Source organism: Barbus barbus (genome assembly GCF_936440315.1).
Source record: "Barbus barbus genome assembly, chromosome: 41".
NCBI classification, from domain to species: domain Eukaryota; kingdom Metazoa; phylum Chordata; class Actinopteri; order Cypriniformes; family Cyprinidae; genus Barbus; species Barbus barbus.
The window spans coordinates 15,752,055-15,776,099 of NC_136719.1; the positions used below are offsets into that span (position 1 = coordinate 15,752,055).

The 24,045-nt window shown below is 36.9% G+C and overlaps 1 protein-coding gene across 14 annotated transcripts in view; it reads right to left on the minus strand.

Annotated features, from left to right (window-relative positions):
• LOC306860410 (basement membrane-specific heparan sulfate proteoglycan core protein-like) overlaps positions 1-24,045 on the minus strand; it is a 112,905-nt gene that overhangs the window by 4,888 nt on the left and 83,972 nt on the right. For 6 of the 14 annotated variants that reach the window (XM_079402105.1, XM_079402100.1, XM_079402104.1 and 3 more), the window contains 31 exons: positions 22,014-22,166; positions 21,766-21,920; positions 21,564-21,641; positions 16,918-17,053; positions 16,766-16,843; positions 15,372-15,515; positions 14,801-14,935; positions 14,466-14,647; positions 14,181-14,376; positions 13,894-14,073; positions 12,644-12,904; positions 12,360-12,522; positions 10,068-10,165; positions 9,717-9,983; positions 9,487-9,599; positions 9,192-9,339; positions 8,690-8,806; positions 8,273-8,290; positions 6,928-7,012; positions 6,666-6,810; positions 6,452-6,554; positions 6,243-6,352; positions 5,848-5,956; positions 5,665-5,763; positions 5,353-5,574; positions 4,039-4,283; positions 3,772-3,943; positions 3,428-3,550; positions 2,214-2,270; positions 346-421; positions 71-149 (listed from right to left, as the gene is read on the minus strand). In XM_079402105.1, coding sequence (XP_079258231.1) covers positions 71-149; positions 346-421; positions 2,214-2,270; positions 3,428-3,550; positions 3,772-3,943; positions 4,039-4,283; positions 5,353-5,574; positions 5,665-5,763; positions 5,848-5,956; positions 6,243-6,352; positions 6,452-6,554; positions 6,666-6,810; positions 6,928-7,012; positions 8,273-8,290; positions 8,690-8,806; positions 9,192-9,339; positions 9,487-9,599; positions 9,717-9,983; positions 10,068-10,165; positions 12,360-12,522; positions 12,644-12,904; positions 13,894-14,073; positions 14,181-14,376; positions 14,466-14,647; positions 14,801-14,935; positions 15,372-15,515; positions 16,766-16,843; positions 16,918-17,053; positions 21,564-21,641; positions 21,766-21,920; positions 22,014-22,166 — 4,247 coding nt within the window. The remainder of the gene's footprint in view (positions 1-70; positions 150-345; positions 422-2,213; positions 2,271-3,427; positions 3,551-3,771; positions 3,944-4,038; positions 4,284-5,352; positions 5,575-5,664; positions 5,764-5,847; positions 5,957-6,242; positions 6,353-6,451; positions 6,555-6,665; positions 6,811-6,927; positions 7,013-8,272; positions 8,291-8,689; positions 8,807-9,191; positions 9,340-9,486; positions 9,600-9,716; positions 9,984-10,067; positions 10,166-12,359; positions 12,523-12,643; positions 12,905-13,893; positions 14,074-14,180; positions 14,377-14,465; positions 14,648-14,800; positions 14,936-15,371; positions 15,516-16,765; positions 16,844-16,917; positions 17,054-21,563; positions 21,642-21,765; positions 21,921-22,013; positions 22,167-24,045) is intronic. The other 8 variants (XM_079402108.1, XM_079402102.1, XM_079402099.1 and 5 more) reach the window with 4 other exon arrangements.

A 24,045-nucleotide genomic window follows, 5' to 3' on the forward strand; every position in this document is an offset into this window, starting at 1 on the left:
GTTATTAATTTTGGACCCTGAGTGTATGGTGTCCTGAGATCCAGCAGGGGGCTCATGTGTCCAAACATACCACTCCCTGCCACAGGATGAGGCCGTCTTTAGAGACAGTGTTGATCTCTAACTCAATGGTCTCTGGAGAGTCAGGAGCACTGAAACAAATCAAACCATCAATAGTAAAAAAAAAAAAAAAAACACTAACACAAGTTTTTTGTTTGCTTTTACAAGCTGAGAGACAAGCCAAAATGATTTTTTTGTGGTAAAAAACGGCTGAATTTGTATAATTACGTCAGTTAAATGAACACCAAACACAGTTCATCAACTGTTTCACATATGAAGAGCCCTCACCTTCGTGGGAACATGGGCTTTGGAAGGGCCAGATATCCATTATCGTGGAAATATGCTGAATATTCAATAGGAGAGTCTGGAAAAGAGAAACCAAAGAAATAAATGCCAACTCTGTGTTATACTACCACCCTGTGGAGCTTCATTAAATAACAGAATAAGCAGTCAATGAACAGAACTGACCCCGACTACATTAAATCACATCTGATCTAATTAAATACTATTTATAAGTCATAAATTTGAGACTCCAAATAGCAGGCTTCACTGTGAAAAACATACAGTACAATCATCAAGGGCAACTCAGAAAATGTCCAACACACATTTAATTTATCTTCATGAGATAAATGAAAATGAATGCAAATACACTGCTGTCAAAGTAACACTCACAGTTGGGAACAACAATACGCATTCCTCACAAAGCATTCTCTTGAACCATGTAATAACCAGAGAACCCTCAGGCAACCGAGTGCTTACAAGAAGTGCTTCATGCTCAGTGTTTCTGGACGTAAACTCACCTGTCCGGTCGGCTCAAGTGTGTGAATGACGGACATTCAGTGGTTAGTAACTAAAAACGTGTTTGTTCACAGTGTGAGGACATTTTGTTTACAGACGTCGCTGTAGGTGAAAGTGTGGAAAAGATGTTGGTTGTTGGTTTCGCAAAAACAAAGAGAAACAAGGGTTTAATGAGAAAAAGATGACAAAATTGAAATTACAGCGAGAGGTTGACTGGACAAGACGCCTCGGGAGATGCTAAAGGGGAATTCTATGCATGTTCACCTTAGGAAAATATCACAGCTTTGCAACTATCATAATTTTAATATTGCCCACAAAAACTGCAAAAACTACCATAAACTTTAAGCGTATCACAGTGAAGACATAGAATTCCCCCTCAACGTTACATTTAAAACTTCACAGAGGACACAGTAACCCACTGAGTGCAGATTGATTCATTCATTTTGAAAGCACAATATTTCAGGGATGTATTTACAAGACAACAGTATCAATAAGCTGTTATATGTTTTTATTTTTTTAAAGAAAACTTTCAGGGATATCAAGCACTTATTAGAGGTTCCTTACATTAAATACATTAATATACATACACTGCTGTTCAACAATTTGGGGTCGGTAATATTTTTTTTTTCAATAAGGCTGCATTTATTTGATCAAAAATACAGCAAAAACAAATGTTATGAAATATTATTACAAGTTACAATAATGCTTTTAATACATTTTTTAAAAAGCTGAGACTTTTCAAAAGTGTCAGACTTTTGAATAGCAGTTTAAATATAGTAGAAAAATAATTGTCTTAATATTTAATAAAGATTTGTATTCAAATATCAGAACATCCTTAAAACAATGAATTTGCATAACTGCATAAATAATGTAGATAAGCAAATATGTTGTCAAATAATTTTTAACCCTACTGACAAATAGTTTAAAGAATCAACCTCAATACATTTAGATATTTATGCTCAAACCATTAAAAATTACACTTTTTTTTTTTTTTTTTTTTTTAAGTTTGGAATTATTTTTATCAGGACAAATTTATTATCAAGATGATTTTAATAAGGATTTTTTTTCAACAATAAAAATGAAGAAAATTATTTTTGAAAAAATGCATTTCAAAAATAATTTTCTTCATCGGTATTGTTGATCAGAAATGTGCTTGATATTGCCTGTGATGTTGGTAATAAGAGCTATGTAAACAAACCCCTAAAATGATTCACTTTCTGGCTTCCTTTTGTCGCCCCGTTGAGGCCATTTGTTGTTGTTGTTTTATTTGTGCTGTTAGATGGGCTGATGGGCCCTGAGGAGGACGCTCTCCCCTGGTTAGTGACGAGCGTGTCAGGCAGACTGTAGTCATACTGTACCATTTCCCCCAATACCCTCCAAATTCCACAGTGCCTCGGTGAAGCTGGACTCCTGCCCTGTGTGTGTGGGATAGCCATGAGAGTGCAGGGGTGAGATTCATTCACATGTGGCCTCTTTCACCGGCCAACACACTACTGCTGGATGACGTTAGGCAGCCTGACTAGTGTCGCCACAGTACGTTACGAAGAACCGACAATTATTTCCCTATGGTGCTTTATGATGAATCACTTACAGCTGTGGTTCAGTTTAATGCTATAAAACTACAGAGAAATGCCTTTATTCCCACAGAGAACGTGAATTCTGTAAAATGACAAACGAGGGAAACTGTGTCTACAGAGACCAATACATTATCAGTATGAACAATAAAGCAATTTAAAGTCACATTGCAAACATGCTGTATATTTACCACCATAGATGTTAAATGACAATATTTAAAACGTAACGTAAAATAGATGTATAGGACTATTAAAAACTAATTTTGTTAATTGAAAAAGCTTAAATAAAATACAAATATTGGATGAAATACATGTATACTTAAAAAACGTAGTTGTTGCCTTGCCATCCAAGTAAAATTAAATAAGTTGAAGTAAAAAACATTTTTAAAAAAAATGACAAGAACTAAATAGACAAAGCTAAATAGAAATAAAAAAAATAATAAAATGACAAAAGCACATAAGATTGCTAAAACAACTAAAATTTTTATAAAAAACTGAAAATCAAACATAAGCTAAAAGTAAATATTAATAAATCCTATATTAGTATATAAATAATACAAAAATAACACTAGTATGTGAGACTGGGCTAGTTTAAAACTTGTGAATTCTCCAAGCTAACATTTAAACATCACATTTATGCTCATAAAGGTATTTGGACCTGTTTGGTGAATATTTGCTGTCATGGGCAATAACAGTGAAAATGTACATAAGCTTCTATTCTGCCGAAGACTAAAGCATGTGTCTTTCAAAAATAAACCTACGTTGAGAAATATTGTAACTAGCACCATTCTCGCCTTATAATATGTCCCTAAAGATAAAGTGGATTTAGGGTGGAAAGAGCTGACAGTACATGTACAATATAGAAACACACAGCAAAAAATGTACAATATATGTATATTGGACGTGCATCAATGCAGTCACTAATCAGAAGGAAAAAATCACATACAAGATGATTTTTGCAAAACAGTGTGTTAAACATCTAGCAGTTGTGAACTAACCTTTCTCACAGTGCCGGCCTGTGTAGCCGGCGGGACACACACAGTGGTTATTCACACAGCTGCCACCGTTCTGACACCGAGAGGAGTCTCGACAGCTCTGGCTCACAATTTCACAACGGTCACCTGAGGAACAACAAGCAAGAAATGGAAAATATGGAATAAATTTGGATTAAACAACAATTATTACAAATAAAACTTATTGAATAAGATTTTCAGAGACTTCCTTTCAACCTTAAAAATAGGGATGGGTGAACCCATTTCTTTCCAGTATCAAGTACTACCACAATCATTATCAATACCAATATTAAATGCAAACACAAATACAAGTTGGTTAAGTGACTTACCCTCGTAGCCTTCAGCGCAGATGCACTGGTACTCGTACTCAGCACTAGCCATACAGGTGCCTTCGTGCAGACAAGGCCTGCGGTCACATGGGTTGCCATCTTTACACTGGCTGATGGCTCTGCTTTCAGTGAAGCTGTATGATATATCCAACTTCTTTCCATTGATGAAGACCTGTAAAGACAAACAAAGCCAATATGAAACGATTTAATATCGAAACATGACTGTGGGCTGTAATGAACATAACTTAATGTGAAGGCCATTCTCACCTCTCCTATGCATCCATCAAACAGCATGCTAACATTGGCTGGTTTGGGCAAGATGTCCATGCTGGGCACTCCTCCCAGATACACGTGTGTGTGGATATTAAGGCCCTGGGCCTTGCCTGGAGAGGATATTGTGATTTCTCGTGCATGGTCCACCTTCAAGGAGCCGTCCTTATTGAGCCGCTCTGCCACCACGCGATGCCACTGACCCAGAGACACAGGCTCCTGACTACGCAGAACAGCTTGACCTGAGAACACGGGGGAAAAAAGTATATTTAGCTTGGGCAGGATAGGAACAAGTCATTATATCCGCTTCTGGGTTTCGCCATCTGTATGGTTACATTGCACTCATGTGAGGAGGTACTTTTCATTTAGGTGTCAAATAACTTTTTATTTTGAAGGGTCAAGACCTTTTAGGTGGGAAAGGGGGCACAACAGAGCACTTTTTTTCTTGTTTTTTGGACAGAATTGTTCTGTAAATCTACAGGATTAATTAAAAAATATTTAAATTAATAAAAAAAAAATTATTTAAAAATTAATTTAAAAAGTACTTTTATATTAATATATTATGATATATGATATATTTATATAATGATATATAATATGTATCTATGTGTGCGAAATTATCTGATATATTCTTAAATTATATATTTCTAAATTTAAAACATTTAATTTAGTTTTTTAATGTTAATGCTTAGTGCTATGAAAAATGTCCAACATTTTGGGTAAGAGGGTTGTAAACATTACATCAAATGAATAGAAAATCATCAATTTCATAATAATACAATATTTAGTTTGACCTCTTTAGGGTGATGATCACCATTTTCCGAACATTAAGCCCTTCCTTTCTGGGTTATTATTGTTAACTAAAATTAAAATAATAAAAAATAAACATTTCCATTACATGAAATCAAATAAAAATCAAGTGAAATAAAATTAAATTATTAAATAAACCTTGAACATATTTTATTTAACTACATTTTGTTTAGTCTGTATGAGTACAACCCCCCCCCAAAAAAAAACCCCCTGAAAATTATAAATATTTCCAAATAATAATAATAATAATAATAATAAGAAACATGACAAAAACACAACAAACCTTTAACTAAAACTTTACCTAAACTATTAAAACTTTAACAAAAAGAAAAAAAAAGAAAAAACTAATACAAGATATCAACAAAAACTATAATTTTCTGTCAACAACACTGAAATAACACTGGTTTCTTTCAATGACCATGACACACATGCACAAAAAAAATTTAAATAAATAAATTTTTTGCTAAGAATACATCATGATTTGATAATCAGATCTCTCACCTGTACCAAGTTCATATCGGAACTCGACATATCCGTCCACCATGGATAAGGTCACAAAGTCCTCCACTTTGATCTTTTTGCCTCCACTGAAGAACATCAGCCCATCTGAATCCATGGGCTTGAACTCCATCTCAATCCGGAGGTCATTATGAATATTAGTAAGAGGAGGATATGCAATATAAGACTCGTCTCCATCAAACAATGGAGTTGTTACCAGAGTACCTGGGATTGTCATGAAGAGGGATAGTGAGAACCACAGTTGACCTTAAAACGGTTAGAAAATTTAAAATGTGACTGGATATTGAGCTTTACCATCCATGCACTTGTTTCCAGACTTGCCCAAGTGACAGCGGCAGTCGTAGCCCAAACCACTGGGTCGGTTAATACAGGTGGCATCAGGTCCACAGGCCTCTGTTGCAGGCATGGGCAAAAAGAATAGTAAGTCCATCAAGCATGTTGTTTACAAAACCTGCTCCTGATTTTACAAATGCTGACCTGTGTGACAGTGCAAGGAAGAGTGATGCTGACAGTTGCTCCCTGTGAATCCTCTTGAGCAACTGCATTTGTAGAGACTGGCGGCAAAGTCCTCACATACGCCACCATTCTGAAACACACACATTGCTTTAGCTAATTGATTTTCACAGGCCAACCACAAAAAATGCATTCGCTGGTCCCAAAAAGTTAGAGACACAAAGTATTTGAGAAAAACAAAATTGTCCACTTAAGATCACTGTGGTTGGTTAAAAGTGCCAAGAAAAGTCACGCTAGATGCTACTTAATTTAATACTTTTTTTCTTAAGCAATGAAATTCACATATATGACAAGTGTTCAAATACTTTGAGTCACTGTGCTTTTTAATTCAAAGAACAATTTTTTTTGTAAACGATTACCTGACATGGGCGCTCCTTGCAAGTGGGACAATTCGAAACTCCGGTGGAACTTTTATCAAGATCCTTGAAAATGACCTCTTCAGCTTGGATAATCAGCTGCTTGATACAGCCTTGAAGAAAGACCAAAACGCAGTGTAAGAATGCAAATGATAATAATGCTACAACTGACACTTTCCTACAAAATTCACATAAGAGAACGGTTTTCTCACCGATAAACCCTGTCTTGAGGCCTGCAGTTTTAGCAAGCATGCTGTAGTTTGGATAACCGCCCACAAAAAGATCCTCATTCAGATCCAGACCCTTGAATTTTCCCTGCTCAGACACAGAATATGTTCAACTATATGTTTAATCGCCACTTTTTAACACCATTTATTCATAAGAAAGAATAACAAATCAGCAAATTATGGAGAGAGGAATATGCACCTGTGAGGTTCCATTTATAGGAGCTTCTCCATCCACAATAAGAGAGCCCTGAGTCTCATACCTATACAGCTTCACTGTGTGAAACTCGCCCAGTTTAATGGGAGTAGGGTAACGAATAGTTGCCATACCAGAGCCTACATCAAACCTGTGGAAGGAAAATATGCACATTTGGAACGTCACATTAAAAAGCCGAAGTTAAGTCTAGTTTCAGATATGAAATTTTGTTTTCTTGAGATTGCTTTGATATTGAAGATTAATGTACCTGAATTCAGGACGGCCACCCACCAATCCAAAAGATAAGAAGTCAGCGCCGGTGGTCTTCTTTTGTCCATTATAGAGAATCATACCTGGACATTAAGGGAAAAGTAAGTCCAACGCCAGCATTCAGCCTAGTTAGCCAAAAAGCTTGCCAGTGCACAAAGCCATTTTTTTGTCTTTTTGAGCTGATGGTAAAGCAGCATGCAGAGTAAAAAGCTGCTGCCATGTTCAGCATTTCACAATGCCAACGCAAGCCACATGCATGGGCACATGCCATGAGTCTTCCCGTTCTCCATCACATGGGCATAATGACATAATCAGATAGGGTAATATAGATCAGTGGCCCTCAACTGGTTGGTTGAAACCCCAAAAATATGTTGGATTACCACTTTTTGTCCAATATAAGATCCTGAAGCAAAACTTTTTGAGAAGCACTGGTGCAGAACTTACCCTCTAGGTTATAAGTCACTTTAACCAAGCTTGTCGAAAATTCTCGGTTTTATTTGTAAGGAGGCCCAACATATTGTTACCATATGGATTATCAGATGATATTAGCCATTATACATTTATTGTCAGGGCTGCGGGGGGGGGGGGGGGGGCTTGATGGACTTACTATTAATGAATTGCATTAATTTTTGATAAAAAGTGTGATTGCTATTTTTTTTTTTAATCCTGGTCTGCTGTGCTTGCTTGTACAAATCTGCACAATTAGGCCAAAATGTAGTGATGGCTATAAAATGGCTGTAAAATAATAACATTAATATATATATATTTTTATATGGTATTATTTTAATATTAATAATTTTATTAATATATTTTATTTTTAATTATTAGAATTCCTAACTAAAAATATTAATAAATATAACAATCCTACATAAAATACAAAATATTACTATTGTAATATTTCACTGTAAAATAAAAAACTGAGTATTGAAGAAAAACAATATAATTGTACTTTACATTAAACTGTAAAATTGCAGTACTGATATAATATTTATGGCTGTAACATTAAAAACACAGGGAACTCTTAAAGCTTCTCTTTAAAATGACTGATTTAATTTTAAGGGGTTTTTAAATATTTCAATTTTTCTTTTTAGAAAGAAACAAACCATTCACTACCAGGTGTAAAAGCTTCAGTCGGTTCATGATAACATTCCTTCATGCTGCAACCAACTCAATAAGAAGCAGAAATGCTTTGATGAACACTATAATCTATAGCCATGCCTGCGTATGTTCATAAGGACCCTTCTAAGGTGCCAGTGAGAGATGCTGAGCTGCGCTGCTGCATGGCATTAAAAAATCTTGCAGCATGTGCTCTCTGGCACTCTCGGGCAAGCAAGCAGACTCACCGGCATACAAAATGAGCCCTTCATACCAAAGAGATGTGAAAGAGGGCAAAGAACAAAAAGAATAATTGAGTTTACATACAGGAAATAAATATATAAAAGAAACTGTACAAGGACTCACTGAACCTTGAAAAACAGTTTAGAAACAGTGTGCTCTTTACTTAGTACATGCAATACTGCAAATTAATTTTTGTAGCAAAAAATAAAAACTTGGATTTTGGAACTGGACATTTTGAAGAATCTTCAAACAGGCGATTTAATGAGCAACAGAAACTATAGAAAATACCTGAGAAGTTTCTTTCCCAAAATGATAAACATTCTTTTCTTCCAGTAATGACAAACTTTTAAACAGAGTCAGAACTGCAGATTTAGAACTGATTTGGTGCAGTGAAGTATCTAGGAAGATTTGAGGGTCCTTACCATCAGCATTGTCCGGCTTGAAGGTAATTTTGATGCTGAATGCATGGTAGACGTTTCTGATAGTGTGGAGTGTGAGGTATGAGAGTGGCTCCTGGGTAAAATAGGGCATCACTCTCTCTGGAAGACCATATGAACATGAATGCATGTTAGCGAGACAAGTAGAACATCTCAGAAAGTCTTCAGAGCAACAAATAGCTCATGAAAAACATGTTTTGGTGGTGGCAGCATAATAGTTAAGGATGTTTCCAAATCTCCACACATCCAAAAAGCAGCATTTCATAAATCACTTTGGATAAATATATCTGCTTACTAACATTTAACCAGATCCTGTGTAGATGCTTAAGCAGAACTATAGTTGTCTAACCATCCAGATGAAATCAGTGCTCTCATCACAAAGCCACAATTACAGACAGGCAGCATTGTGACTAAAGACTTACTCTGGAAAAAAATATGTAACTACAGACAGAACGGGCTTGAATAAATTATGGACTTGCATACAGACCATGAACAACGAGTCTGGTGAAGGCCTCAACTTTTCCTTGCTTATTAGCAGCCGTACACACATATGTTCCTGCATCTGTGTGTGTGACACCAGGGACTGTCAGGACATGGCCATCCTGTCTGCACTTAGGGGGCAACTCATTCTCCACCTGAACGAAGAGCACACATGAGCTTAACAATCTCTTTTTGAAGTGAACAGAACCATATTTAGTACTCTACACACCAAAACTATATGGTATAATAGGATTTTGGTGTTTCGAATTAGGTCAAATTTAGCCAGGAAATATAAAGGTTACCTTTGACCATATGATGGTTGGGACTGGGTGTCCAGATGCAATGCAAGGCAAGACCGCATCAGAGCCAACAGTTACTTCCATTGATTCAGGCTGTGCAGAAATCTGAGGCAAGGCTACAAAGTGCATTGGATTCAGGATTCAGCTTGCCATTTTATGGTGTCACATAATACAAATAAAAACCAATGGCAAAAGAAGCATCATAAACATCCTGGGTATAATAATGTACTCACACTGGATATTAAGGACCACCTGGTTATACTCCGAGCCAACATTATTAGTGGCTGTGCAGCGGTACTGTCCTGAATCTGATTCGACCACTTGATCAATCCTCAGGAGGTTCCCTCTTATTTCCACATGATTGGGAAGAGAGCCTCCCACTTTACTCCAGCGCACCGTGGGCTCAGGATCACCGGTCGCGTGGCACTCAAACTCCACTGAGTTGCCCACCATCACCGTTTGTACTGATGTGCGCACGTTGATCATTACTTTGGGTAGAGCTGTGAAGACAAAGAGCACAAAGTCATTGGTTTTTAAAGTTTAGTAACCCAAGATTTGGAAACATATTGGATATCATAACGGACCTTGAATGGTGAGTTTGCCACTGTCCTGAGCCTGTCCAAACATACTTGTAGCTCTGCAGATGTAGATTCCCTCATTGCTTTGCTCAAGGTTCTCGATTCTGCACAAATATTATAAATAAAGGGCACAACATAATTCAAAACATTAGGGTATTTTATTGCAAAAAATACTACATCTCTGAAAGAAAATATTATTTAACAAAATGAAAGTAAGGGAAACAAATAAATACATCAAAAACTGCATACAAAATCATTTAACAATGTCATAATTTTGTTATAATCAGCTGAACTGATCATTTATAAAGAATTTACTGTAGTAAAATTTTTAATTATTGACTAATAATTAGTGATGTTGTGCACTACCGTGTTAAAAAAAAACTGACATTGAAAAAAAATAAATATTTAAAACATTTATATTCCTTGAAATTAGCATTATTTTCTCACTTTTTACACAATTTGTAGTGTTAATTGAGAATAAAATATTATGATTTCTGAAGAATCATGTGACACTGAAGACTGGAATAATTGCTGTTTTGCCATCACAGGAACAAATTGCATTTTGAAATATGTGAAATAGACAAGTATAATGTAGCAAATTTTAGCTCAAAAGGGAATTGTATATAAATAATTACAATTAATTACATTCATTTATATCGGCTGACAATAATAACTGTAGCAGAATTAAATTGCCATCAACTGATCTGTCCGTCCAGCAAACATTCAGTGCGAGTTCATATCAACTCTAAGAAAGGATATTTCCTTGGCCACAGAAAATACTTTCCTATTAATGCATTAGAGCATGTAGCGAGAGTCAAAATCGTAAAGAGACATTTAATTTGCAAGGCAGAACCAGAAACTCATGTAATTTGTGCACACAACTTTTATTAACTAAACACTAATGCAAACCAGTCTAACAAACAAACATACAATCACTCATACATGGGGAAAGGGCAAATGAGAGTTGATGGATTAAACCATCAGGAAACCAGAGAATGAAGCTATGAAAAGAGTCAGTTAACCACCTGAATAAAACCATCAGCGCCATTTATAACGGGGTCTATAGCTTATACTAAACCTCTGTTTCGTTTAGTTAAATGAGGTAGAAAGGGAAAAAGAGCTAAGAAAGAGATCTGCTGAGATCCGAGGATCCTTGGTTGAAAGGAAAGTCAAGGCCGCAAGGCCTGGCACAAAAACTTAAGGGTCCAGAAGAGTTCTAGCTCACATCCTCCTCATCCTCTTAGGATCTAACAGAACCGCAGACTGCAGGGGCGTCACTGATGTGAGAGCTTTATTTGCTATAGGAGGTCACATCTCTGGGGTGTCAAAGAGCCAATGGGAGTCCCGAACTTTTGAAGGGAAGGTTTTACGATTCTTTGTCTCTGAACATGGTAATTTCCATAGGTAATTCGCCTGGGTTAATGCACAAACTACTAAAGATTCTTAGGACACTAATATGTTGCATAAGTATCAACATGTAATGTTCACTCTCAATTAGATCATCCGAAGACGAATTGATAGACTTAACATGGTGCAGTTAAAGTGATATTAACTAGTGATCTATTGTAAGCATGCATAAAACAGTATACAATACACAAAAACATATACAAGAACAGTAATAACATACACAATGACCCGAAGATATGTGTGATCATTCAAAGAAAGGTTTTCTAAGAATTAATTAGAGAAGAGTCCATTTTTATGGCATAATGTCTCTTTCCTAAGGGGAAATGAAGTGAGTTGCTCTGCCCGCATTCCTTTGTGCAATAAAACAAGTGTTATCAGATCGGTTGCCATGGAACCAGAGGCCTGTTCTGTCTTTCTGAGGTGTTGGATGCATTTCGTGGGAAGAGTCCACAGACCCTTTGGTTGGGTGAGGGGGGGTATTAGAGATTATTTGTTAAATATAACAAATAGTTGTGTGTCTGATTGGTCCAAATGCCACAGTAATTTTAAATTGTAATTTTATTTCACAATATTACTCTTTTACTCTATTTTTGATTAAATAAATGCAGCCTGGGTGAGCATAAGAGACTTCTTTCAAAAACATAAAAAATATTTTGAACAATAGCATAAGTTTATTAATAAACACAAACCAACATTTGGTGGCGAATTAGTCAACCCCTCCTGAATCATATAGATCTGGAACCTTGTTACCCACTCTGGTGTTTTTAAATCTGATCAATTTTGCTTAATTCTGATATTTATTATTTATTTATACCTTCATGGTTTTTAAGGTGCTTAATAAATGATTGATTGATTGTTTGATAGTCAATGTTGATATTAGATGAGACTCACCTGAGCACTCCGTCTTTAATGTGATGATTTGGTGGAAGAACTCCCCCCTCCTTCAGCCATTCAATCTCAATGTGAGACCCTCCTTTAGCAGCACAGGTAAACTCCACAGCGCTGCCCAGAGCCTTCACTTCCACCTGTGGGGATACTTTCACTGACAGGGGTGCTGCAGGACACAGAGGTCAGAGGTCAAGCTGAACGCTAGTACTTAGAATTCATCTGATGATCACTTTGTGAGTTTGAAGGAATGCATGATGCATGCATGAAACTGAACTGTCAGTACTCACATTGGACAGAGACTCTGGCCAGCGCTTCACTCTTGCCAACCTTGTTGCTGGAAACACACTTGTATGTCCCGGCATCACTCTCCTTGGCCAGGTTGATCTGGAGGTCTCCTCCTTGCTGCTGAGCAGTAGGAGGCAAGCTGCCATTGACCTTAGTCCACTCAAAAAGCAGGGGCGGAGTGCCATGGGCCAGGCACTGCAGTCGGATTACTTCACCCACTCGCACGGACACGTCATCAGGCAAGGAAGTGACATAGGGCGGGGCTGCTCCAACCAAAGAAATGTCAGTAAGAGGATGTTGGATAATTACCACTGGCTCATGTTAGAGAGCTTTACAACAACAGGAAAATATGCTTCACACTTCTTGGAGGAATTCAGACAAAAGCTACAATGTTAAAATAAATTATTTTTGTTGTTTTCCACCAAAAAATATTTAGACAAACAAAATAAACTAACTTGAAGAAAAAAAGAAGAAAAAAAAAAAAGTAGATTTTTTTTTTTCTGAGGAATATTATTTAGTGCATTTGGTTACACTTTTTATTTAAAGGTGTCCTTGTAATCACAGTGTAATTATAAATTTAAGTACTGAGTAATGTTAATTAACTACATGTACTTACTATATGGTTAGGTTAGGTTTAGGATTAGGATTAGGGTTTGATTTAGGGTTACTTGCATGTAATCATGCATAATTTATTGTTATTATAATAGTAGGCACATGTAACAAGGACACCTTAAAATAAAGTGTTACCAAAAATTTGTAGAATATAAATTAGAAGATAAATAAATTAAATAGAAATGATCTAAAATGTATTAATATCTTATGAACATTTATGAATATCTTATGACATTCTGAACATTTAACATGTTTTAAGGATATTTAGATTTGTTTTCTGGCAAACAAAAATACTGAATAAAATAATAATAATAATAATAATAATATACTAAAAATACTGATTATAAAAATCTCTTTTTTTATATATGTATCCGTGTATAATAATTTTGTAATAAATATCTAGATGTCAGACATGATTGTTCAAAAAGAATGTATGATAAATGTATTTCAAAATATATTCTCTAAAGTCATAATATTGTAAACAATTTTGCTTCAAGTACATTTATTTGGTTTGGGGGACATTTTTTCTGGAAAACAAAGTAAAATATAATTAAGAAAACTATTTTTGAAGTGTAAAATTAACATGCATCAGATAGACAAGGAATAAAAACAATAATTTTTATGAATAAGTTAAGCTCACTGTCTACTTCCAGCATGATGATGACTTCACTGGTGCCCATGTGGTTGGTGGCATTGCAGACATATTGACCAGAGTCCTGACGGCCCACATTAGGTAAGACCAGGCTGTTGTCAACAATCTTGTGTCTCCAAGGCAGAGAAGACCGTACTTTAGACCATGTGATGGTGGGCTTTGGAAATCCTTTAGGTAAGATACAAAAGCTTGAAGGCAAATATTTTCTGCTTGCATTTTCACCTATTGTGTTTTAACAGTCATAACTGTCAACTGCTGCTTACTGTTGCACCTACCATTGGCGTCGCAATGAAGTGTTGTGGTTGATCCCTCTACCACGACTATCATAGGCTCACGTACGCTGGCACGGGGAACAGTGGGCACCTGAGGCCCTCCTTCAACAAACACCTCTATTCGAGTTTCAGTTGTGCCCTGGTTGTTCTGTGCAGTGCACACATATGTGCCACTGTCTTCCGGCCGTGCAACTAAGATCTGAACATAGAATGAAACACACTTTGATTAACATATAGAGGCAAACGACTGTGAAATCAACAAGGGCTCCACTTCAAACGGCCCATAACCTGCATGATAGCACTGGAATCGGCAGGCACGGGGCTGCTCAGCATTGTCTTGCGGTTGTTGTCTAGTCTGTGCCATCTGACAGAGGGTCTTGGCTCTCCAGCGGCCTGGCATTCGAGATTGATGGGATCACCGACCCTGATTCGCACCGGTCCTGCAGGGGTCACTACAGCCTTAGGAGATTCTAAGAATGAAATCAGACAAAAATATAAGAATATGCTTTTAAGATGGAGCACCAAAAGTATCTGAAGATAACTGTTCAGAAAAACTGAAACCAAAAAATGGTGCCAAAACCAAAAGTGGAATATTATTAATGTTTGTTTCTGAACTGGTTTACCTCTCACAATGAATGAAGCAATACTGTGGGTCATTCCGAACAGGTTGCTGGCCACACAGCGATAGGTGCCCTGGTTTTTGGCTTGGGCATTGGTAATAGTCATGAGTGAATTGTCAGCACCAAAGTTCACGTTATCTACAGAACAAATGAAAACAAGCAAAATCATTTCTATTCAGGCATCATATTAATTGATGAATGACATAATAATTATAATTTATAATTTGTTTTTTATTTGTCACATACACAATTATACAGAGTATAACCAGCAGTGAAATGTGTGCTCTGCATTTAACCCATCCAAGTGTACACACAGTAGTGAACATACACCCGGAGCAGTGGGCAGCCAATGCTGTGGCGCCAGGGGAGCAGTTGGGGGTTCGGTGCCTTGCTCAAGGGTCTCACCTCAGTCGTGGTATTGAGGGTGGAGAGAGTGTTTGGTTATTCACTCCCCCCACCTACAATCCCTACCAGACCTGAGACTCGAACCCACGACCTTCGGGTTACAAGTCCAACTCTCTATCCATTAGGCCACGACTGCCCCATGACATGAAAGTGAACTGCAGCAGTGTACCTGGCAGAGGCAGGTTGTTGGTGGGTTTCCATTCTAAGCGCACCGGCTGGGCTCCACTGTGGACTCTGCACCTGAAGCTCGCTGACTCGCCCTGCTTCACTGCTGTGCTGTGTGGCTCAATGGAGATAATGGGGATCTGGAGACCTACTCCACAATCAGACCACAAAATATAGTGGGCACATGTTGAGCAAATGCATTAAACAAGACTTGGGCTAAAAGTGCCATTGAAAGTGGCAAAAAATATTTCACACATTTAAAATGTGGAGGATAAATCTGCCTATGTAGTGTAGTCTTCTAATTTTGTATCTAGTTATGGGTTTAGTCCTTCTCTAGATAAAGTAGTGAATTCTTCTTGTCATATTAATTCTGTATTTGCTATTTCAGTCATTTTTTGTCTATTTTAGCCCTATTCATTCATTTTTCCTCATGTTCATGTAAGGATATGTTAACATTTCCAGGAGCTAGTCTGTGATCTTATTGCATTTTGAATCCAGAATGTGTTTTTCTCCCACCACCCTCAGCCAAACTACCTACTGTTTTTGTGACAAACAGTAATATGTGGTGGCATTTTAAAAAATATACAATACATAAATATAAACTGGGGCTTGCAGGACGACCACGCAGCCAGGTCAAATGTTATCTTACATAAATAAGAGGTTGCATTAACTTATTTATGCACATTTTTTAAATTACATTCATCATTTGGAGAAATAAAATGCAAAACAAACCAATCCATGTCGATTTTATATTATTAAATAAGACTTGGATAAATGTTCCTGACCAAAAGAGAATTACATTTCTGGGTTCGTAGCATCATAAAACTTGTTCCACAGATTGTAGGATTGAGTTTATCACTGAGAAGCTATGCAAATTTATTTTTATAGATATTAATATTTAGAAAAAAATGAACCAAAAATGGTGTTCACCAATTGGAATACCACTAATAACGGTTTCTGAATTGGTTTTCCAAAAACTCCAAATGCCCCCTCATACCATCTTTTTTTTTTTGCTAGGTTGTGTCAAATGTTGCAAATGTAAGTGCATGATGTCCCCATGAGAAACAATTACTGTCCCAATAGAGCTTAAGATATAAAAAAAACTGTCCTAAAAACAGAATGTGAAGAAAACACTCCCAAAAACAACAGAAGAGAGATGCATAATTTAACATTTTCAACGATTCAGTTAAGTATTTGGCAAAATGGACACCATTATGGAAAAAAATATCAACAAAAATGAAAATAAGTCATGAAAAACCAAAATATGAAGATGGATGACAATTAACAACATTATGAAACAGCCTCTGCCTGCATTATACCATGTTTGGTTAATGATCTGCAAGGTGAACATGATGGCCATTGATACTTTCCTGTTTGTCATCAATCTAGGGGACTTACGGGAGGTGATGGACGTCACAGACACAGATACAGCAGCAATAAAGGGCTGGATGGTGACTCCAGAGGGGATGATTTCTCCTGATCACCGTGACAGAACAATATTACTATTATATACTAAAAATACTAGTCTAAACTGAATGGACTTGCCTCACCTCTTTTGACAATGACCTCAATTTGAGCTTCTGAGGAACCAACAGTGTTGGTTCCAACACAGAGATATGTGCCTGCATCAGACGACCTGATATTGGGTACGAGGAGAGTGCCGATGTCAGTGCGCTCCATGCGGGCCTGAGGAAGATATGGATGTATGGATATTTGAAGTACATTTTTAGTTATTTTATATGGAATCTAAGACATTATTGCTGCGATAATTTTCTGTAAATCTGCTTTGAAATCATGTCAATTGTAAAAAGCGCTAAATAAATAAATTGGCTTGATTTTTTGTGAACATCAGAAGACAATTTAATACTCAATACTTACCATGACAAAACTTACATTAAACAAAACAGTTTAAAAAATACATTAACATACAGTAATACCTGCAAATAAAAATTGAAACAAAACAGTTAAAAAAATGCATTAATATACAGTAATACCTGCAAATGAAAATTGTTTAGCATTTTAGTAATTTATGAAGTGATTTTTGTTACGAGGCTATCACTGTGTCCTAACCAAGACTAGTATTATGTGACGAAACAAAATTGTTCGTAAGCACAGCCAATCAGAACAATTCTCTCACTTTCTCGCACCTGCAATGTACTGTAGCTGAAGTGCAAAACTCATATTTTCATGACTTCAGCAATAATTTAGCTTTTTTTTTTTTTTACAGAAATTGTTATATCTACTATATACTTGACTTTATTATTGTCTTATTTACCTATAGTGGATAATAAATCAGAAGTCAAACAAATGCACAGAAAATTACTTTACTATTGTACTTCTGAACTCATTTTTGTGTTATCTTGCCTAACCAATTAGGTTTAATAAATTAAGCCTAGACAAAGCATAATGGGACTGAAGGCTCCATTAGTTTTACCCAGAGATGCTCACAAGTCTCTGAGCTAGAGTCCAAGTCAAGTCTCAAGTCTTTGAGCTAGAGTCCAAGTCAAGTCTCAAGTCTTTAAGCTAGAGTCCAAGTCAAGTCTCAAGTCTCTTTATTATATTAAGTCTCTGGTTATAATAAGTGTTGCATCACGTACAGCGACCCATCCAACACTGCATAGCTATATATAAAGAATTGAAAGCATGTGATATGTTATTATGACTCCTTTATCTATTAGCATACAGTATCAGCTTTGATTTTTATATATAATCAGTGTAAACAGGCTATTGCAACATGACAAAAACACCAAGAATGCTTTACTTTTAAGTTAATATTATCTGTATTTTGCCTTGTAGCATGAGAACACAGTACAGTACAGACCAAAAATTAAGAAAGACTTAATATGGTCAAACATCACATCGTAGCTAAATGCAAAACACTATTGCAACAAACCAAACGATGTGAAATATATGAAGAGTTCAGATGCAAAAGCCATCTGAAATTTTCTTCAGAATGATCATTTTTATCAAGCTTGTATATTTAAGTTCAATAATTTCACTTAAATGGCAATGAAAATGCAACTAATCATAGTTTATAAACTACTGTAAGTCAACACATCCCAAACTCTCAAACCAGTGTAATGTTACATGATCAACAATAATCCTGTAACCTGTTTGCAGACAACGTTATGTGATGGAAGCCAGCGGCACGTAAATGATTACGTTAATCGACCACCACAAGTTTGGCAATTAACCCTTGTATAGTGTTCGGATCTGTAGGACCCGTTTTCATTTTTTATCAAGAGAAAAATTATACGATTAATTATTTTTTAAACTCAAGACTCATTGGCCTTGGCTCATTTTCTGTGAAGAATATATATCTGAACACATTTTCAATGACCACACTGGTCACACACTCTCTCACACGCAAGCGCGCGCGCGCACACACACACACACACACACACTCACTTGGATATGTGGTTTACGGGACTCTCCATGGGCGTAATGGTTTTACTAATGTACCAACTGTATAATCTATCCTTAAATCCAAAGCTAACGATGAATGGCACAGCAGTCGACATGTTTGTTCGTTGTCCTCTAATGTATGGCGGCCGCGCCTAAAATAAAAAAAATAAAAAAAGTGTGGCCGCACCGCGCGCAGCAGATACGTAGTACGTCACGTGTTACATGGGCAGGTTATAGGTAACGGAGGGAGGGGAATAACAGCGAGCTCATCAGTTGTTTCCTAAAAATAAACATTGTTCACGAGTCCCGCAGCTCGAGTCCGAGTCGAGTCTGAAGTCTTTCGAGGACGAGTCTCAAGTCGAGTCTGAAGTCACTGTGTGTGCGACTTAAGTCGCACTCGAGTCCGAGTCTCAAACTCGAGTCCCCATCACTGGTTTTACCTTTTGAAATTCTTCATTCAGAAGGGCCCTTTGAAGTGGCCAGTTTTGAACAATTTGAAAACCCTTCAATATGGTTTCCAAAGTGCCCTCTGGGGGCAGATTTATCCCATTTGGAATATCCTCCTCCTTGCTTGATGATTAATATACATGAGGAGCGCTACTTGTATCCAAAAAGTAGGAGCTTGACATGGCAGACACAATCCAAATGCCTCACAAAATGCAAAGGCAATGTTTGTGGTGGCTTAAGACATACAGGTACACTTTTAGACTTAAGACTTTTTGTGTTGTATCTGGTGAAGACACAGTGTAATTTTTTTATGCCTCATAACAGATTGTTATTAATCATTGGTGTTACATTTATGGCGCTACAGGTCTATATTAGCAGATGATGAACCAATTACCTGTAATTGATTAATGGTATTGGTGACAGTGATTATTTCACACGACAAGACATATAGTGACAGTGGACAGTTAAAGCAGCTAGTGGCTATACAACAAAATATCTAAATCCTACATCTAGAGACATTCAGGCCTGTAAATCAACCTTCAAATGTAAACAAATGTATAATTTCTTAGTTTTATAAGATTATGCAGTTTCATGAATGTGATTATTATGATGTCAACTTTTTAACACATATACAAAGAATCTCTAAAACTGTAAGTTACATCTGTAGTGTACTCGCTGCAAAAGAAAACACAACGGTATTCAGAAGGGAGGGGTAATATTTGTTATCCAGGTGTAAAGCTGCTTAACTACGATGTAGTGAAGCATGTCGGCAGTAGAGCCGGGATGGGGCAGCCTTGGTTGAATGAGTGTCTGAAACCATTCACAAATTTTCAAAGTGGCCCGTTGCTAGAGCACACAGAATTTCTGCATGACCGCACTGCAGACCAGAGCTCACCCTGGGAAAAGCTGACACAATGCAGCAATGCAAAACAAACCAGTCCACAAAGACACAAGGTACGCAAGACACCAAAGCCCTCCAGCAGCATGGGATGGCTCGTCCATGTCTCATATCTCGAATAACCCAAATCTAACAGTGCAAAAACATGTACAGTGGGGTTCAAAAGAAATGGGTCCACTGCTTCTGTTTGGCTTTCTATTTTGCCATTTTTCCAATTTAAATACATTTATATCAGCATGACAATTTCAGTCCAAAGTTCAATTGTAAAATGCAAATGAATTTCAGTATTTGGTTTGTACAGCCTTTGCTTTAAAGGAATAGTTTACCCCAAAATGCAAAATTTGCTGAAAATGTACTCACCCGCAGGCTATCCAAGACATAGATGAGTTTGATTTGATAAAAGAACAGATTTGGGGAAATTTAGTATTACATCACTTGCTCACTAAAGGATCGTTGGTTCTAGCCAAAATGTGTGTCTATAACCCATAATAATGCTTCCTTTAGTTAAAAAGTCATTCCCCTCCTGTCCCTCTCACATCAAAATCCACCAACATATTTTTCAAAATATTAGAACTGTTTTTGATTGTAATCGGTGCTTGATCTGTGCATATTTCACTCCTGATTCAGACAAGACAACTTTTCACTGGAGAAAGCAATATTATGGGGAAAAAGGTTTCATATTTTAGGCGGAAGCAATGGTTTCAAGTCAAAAATGTCTTAATGGATTTATTACGGTCATGCAATTTGTGGATTACTTATATTACTTGTGGATTATTGTGAAGTTTTTATCAACTGTTTGGACTCTCATTCTGACGGCACCCATTCACTGCAGAGGATCCATTGATGAACAGGTAATGTAATGCTATATTTCTCCAAATCTGTTCTGATAAAGAAACAAACTCATCTACATCTCACCAGTCCTGAGGGTGAGTAAATTCTCAGCAAATTTACACATTTTTTGGGTGAACAATCTAGAATTTTGCACCACACTGTACATCTTTGATAACTAAAACCAGCACACCTGTTTACCAGTGCAGACTTGAACCAAGCAAACTAAATATTGGTTGTACTCACGCAAGTAATCTACAATGCTTTATTTGGCTAAAATCTAATGGATGTAGGGGTGGTGATGGCGCAGTGGATAAGACACATGCCTTTGGTGTGAGAGACCAGGGTTCGAATCCACTGTGAGACACCAATGTGTCCCTGAGCAAGACACTTAACCCCTAGTTGCTCCAGAGGCGTGCGACCTCTGACATATATAGCAATTGTAAGTCGCTTTGGATAAAAGCGTCAGCTAAATGAATAAATGTAAATGTAAATGTAAATGTCACGTGAATGCTTAAATGAATCATGCATTTAGTTCACATAGATTTTGGTGAGGGTGAGAGAAGCGAGACAGGTGGGATGGGACGCGTGAGACAGACATCAGACAGATGGACAGACCTGTAGCTCCTCAATACGTCTCTGTAACACATCGAGACTGTTGCTTTTAAACTGATGGAAACCGTGAGAAGGAATTGCCTGAACAAAAACCAAGACACGGGATGAAACAGAAAGAAAAACTCAAAGGAGGCAAAATATGACCAATGGCACAACCCTGATTGAGTAACAGGAGGAATGACAAAAGGAGAAACTGGTTTCTCACCTGTGGTGGCAGTGAACCTCCTCTCTTCTTCCATGTGAGGGCAGGACTGGGACTGCCAACGGCCCTGCAGTACAGCCGTAAAGTCTCACCCTCGTGAATTTCCACCCGTGGAGGGCTCACTTGTACATGGGGTAGACCATGAGGTTGACTTGTACCTGAAACATCAGTTATAAAGTAAAGGAGAACTCACGTGTCAGCTTCATGAGCTTGTTACATTGTAAATCTTGACTTGAATTGTTCTGGTGTACTTTGAACATGAAGAACTCCTCGGGCTGTGTGCTCGCCATGTGTGTTCAGAGCCTTGCAGATGTACTCGCCCTCATCCGAGCGATCCACAGATGGGATGGTCAGCAACCCGTTATGAATGACAGCTTTTGAACTGATTCGTTTCCCAGGACCTCCTGACAAACACCATATCATAAGAGAATTCCAGGAGTCAGGAAGGAATAGTTGATATTATGTGGGAATAAATAACTGCACAGCCATATTGAAAACTCAATATCTTCATCAACAAACAATGCTTTCCATGATTTCAAGGTAGGACATGTTCTTCAATCCACACCTTTGTTGGTCCAGCAACAACATTCTTATCTACCAATCAGATATTGAGGACTGGGCAAAGGAAACGAAAAAGGGTTAGGCTTATCGATTAATCGCATCCAAAATAAAAGTATGTTTACATAATATATGTGTGTGTACTGTTTACATTTATTATGTATATATAAATACAAATACATGCATGTATATATTTTAGAAAAATGTTGTTTACATATTATATATATATATATATATATATATATATATATATATATATATATATATATATACACACATGTATTATGTAAACAAATACTTTTATTTTGGATGCGATTAATCATTTGACAGCACTAAAAAAAATTAGAATTAAACTTTATTTGGAGTACTATTTGCACACAATGCACATTTCTTAATATTAAACCTAAAATGTGTTTTAATGTCACTATTGATGAGGATTTTATGATCTTTGAATAATATCGCTCTTTAAATACAAATTATTTAAAGTGTACATGAAGTATACTTGAAATAGTTCCGCTTTAGCAAACTTCAGTATATCTTTAGTTGGACTTCAGCACTACTTCTGCAAAATTAAAGTGCATCAAGTACAAAATTAGTTGTTCCAATTTAAGTACGACAGTTTAGTATAGTAGGGTATTTTTATTAAGTACATTAATATGTAAATGTATTTGTATATACTTAGCATGAAATAAATGTATTTCAAATACATTTTAGTATATTTATTTTTCACTAGGGAAGTGTACTTCTTTTTCACAAGGGTCTTCTTTTGCAGGAATGTTGCTCTAGGGCCAACATAAGATCACACGTCATAGAACCAAGTCCTACTTGGCATAATCATAGGAACCACAAATTAATATATGAATTTATGTTCTCAAATGTAGATTAGCTTAGAGCCCTGCACGGGCCTCAAATTTAGGCCCTAGCCTGGCCCTGGCCCGAGACGCTCAGGCCCTAGCCCGGCCCACGTCCGACAGCTTATCATAATTACCCGCCCCAAGTCCGACCCGAGCCCGTCTTTTTTTCCCTCTTCTCCTAAAACAGTTTATACTACTGTTTCGGCTATTAAAATAGTTAAGTTTTGTGTGTAATGGCAAAATTATTATATTTCGTTTAGTTTTTTTATTAAGTTAATTTAGAAAAACGTTTGGAGCATTTTTGTTCGTTAAATAGACTCAGTTTTTGTTTTTTTAAGTAACGACCAAGCGGCCAGCGGCATGAGATGATCATAGCCTATGTTTGATAAATTTAGCCTTCTCATATCATCACGACTTGCCTAAAATACAATCTATAGATATACTAAAACAGTTCAAGCATATAACAATGTTTAAACGTTAAACCTGCGCTATAATAATAATGTGCGCTAACCTATATCTCAGTTTGTGCGGAGAGTGGAAGCTAAAGCGTGCTCTGCAGGACATGGAGGCACCAGTTTTGGATTATTTTCAGTGGAAACACATTAGAATAGCCTACGCCGTAATTTTTTTGATAAAGGTAAGAGTAATACATCATTCAGACCTGTAAAGGGTCTACTTGTATTTGTGTGCACTCACAATACCAACAAAAGGTAGTTCTTTTATAAAACAAAGAAAACAAACATGATGCGCTTTCTGCCTCTTGAACAGGAGCGCTTCACAAAAATGAACCGAAGCTGAGCGAATACATGCCTCACAGACATGATAAACGTATCTATAGAAAGCTTTAAATTATCACTTAACAAAATTAAAA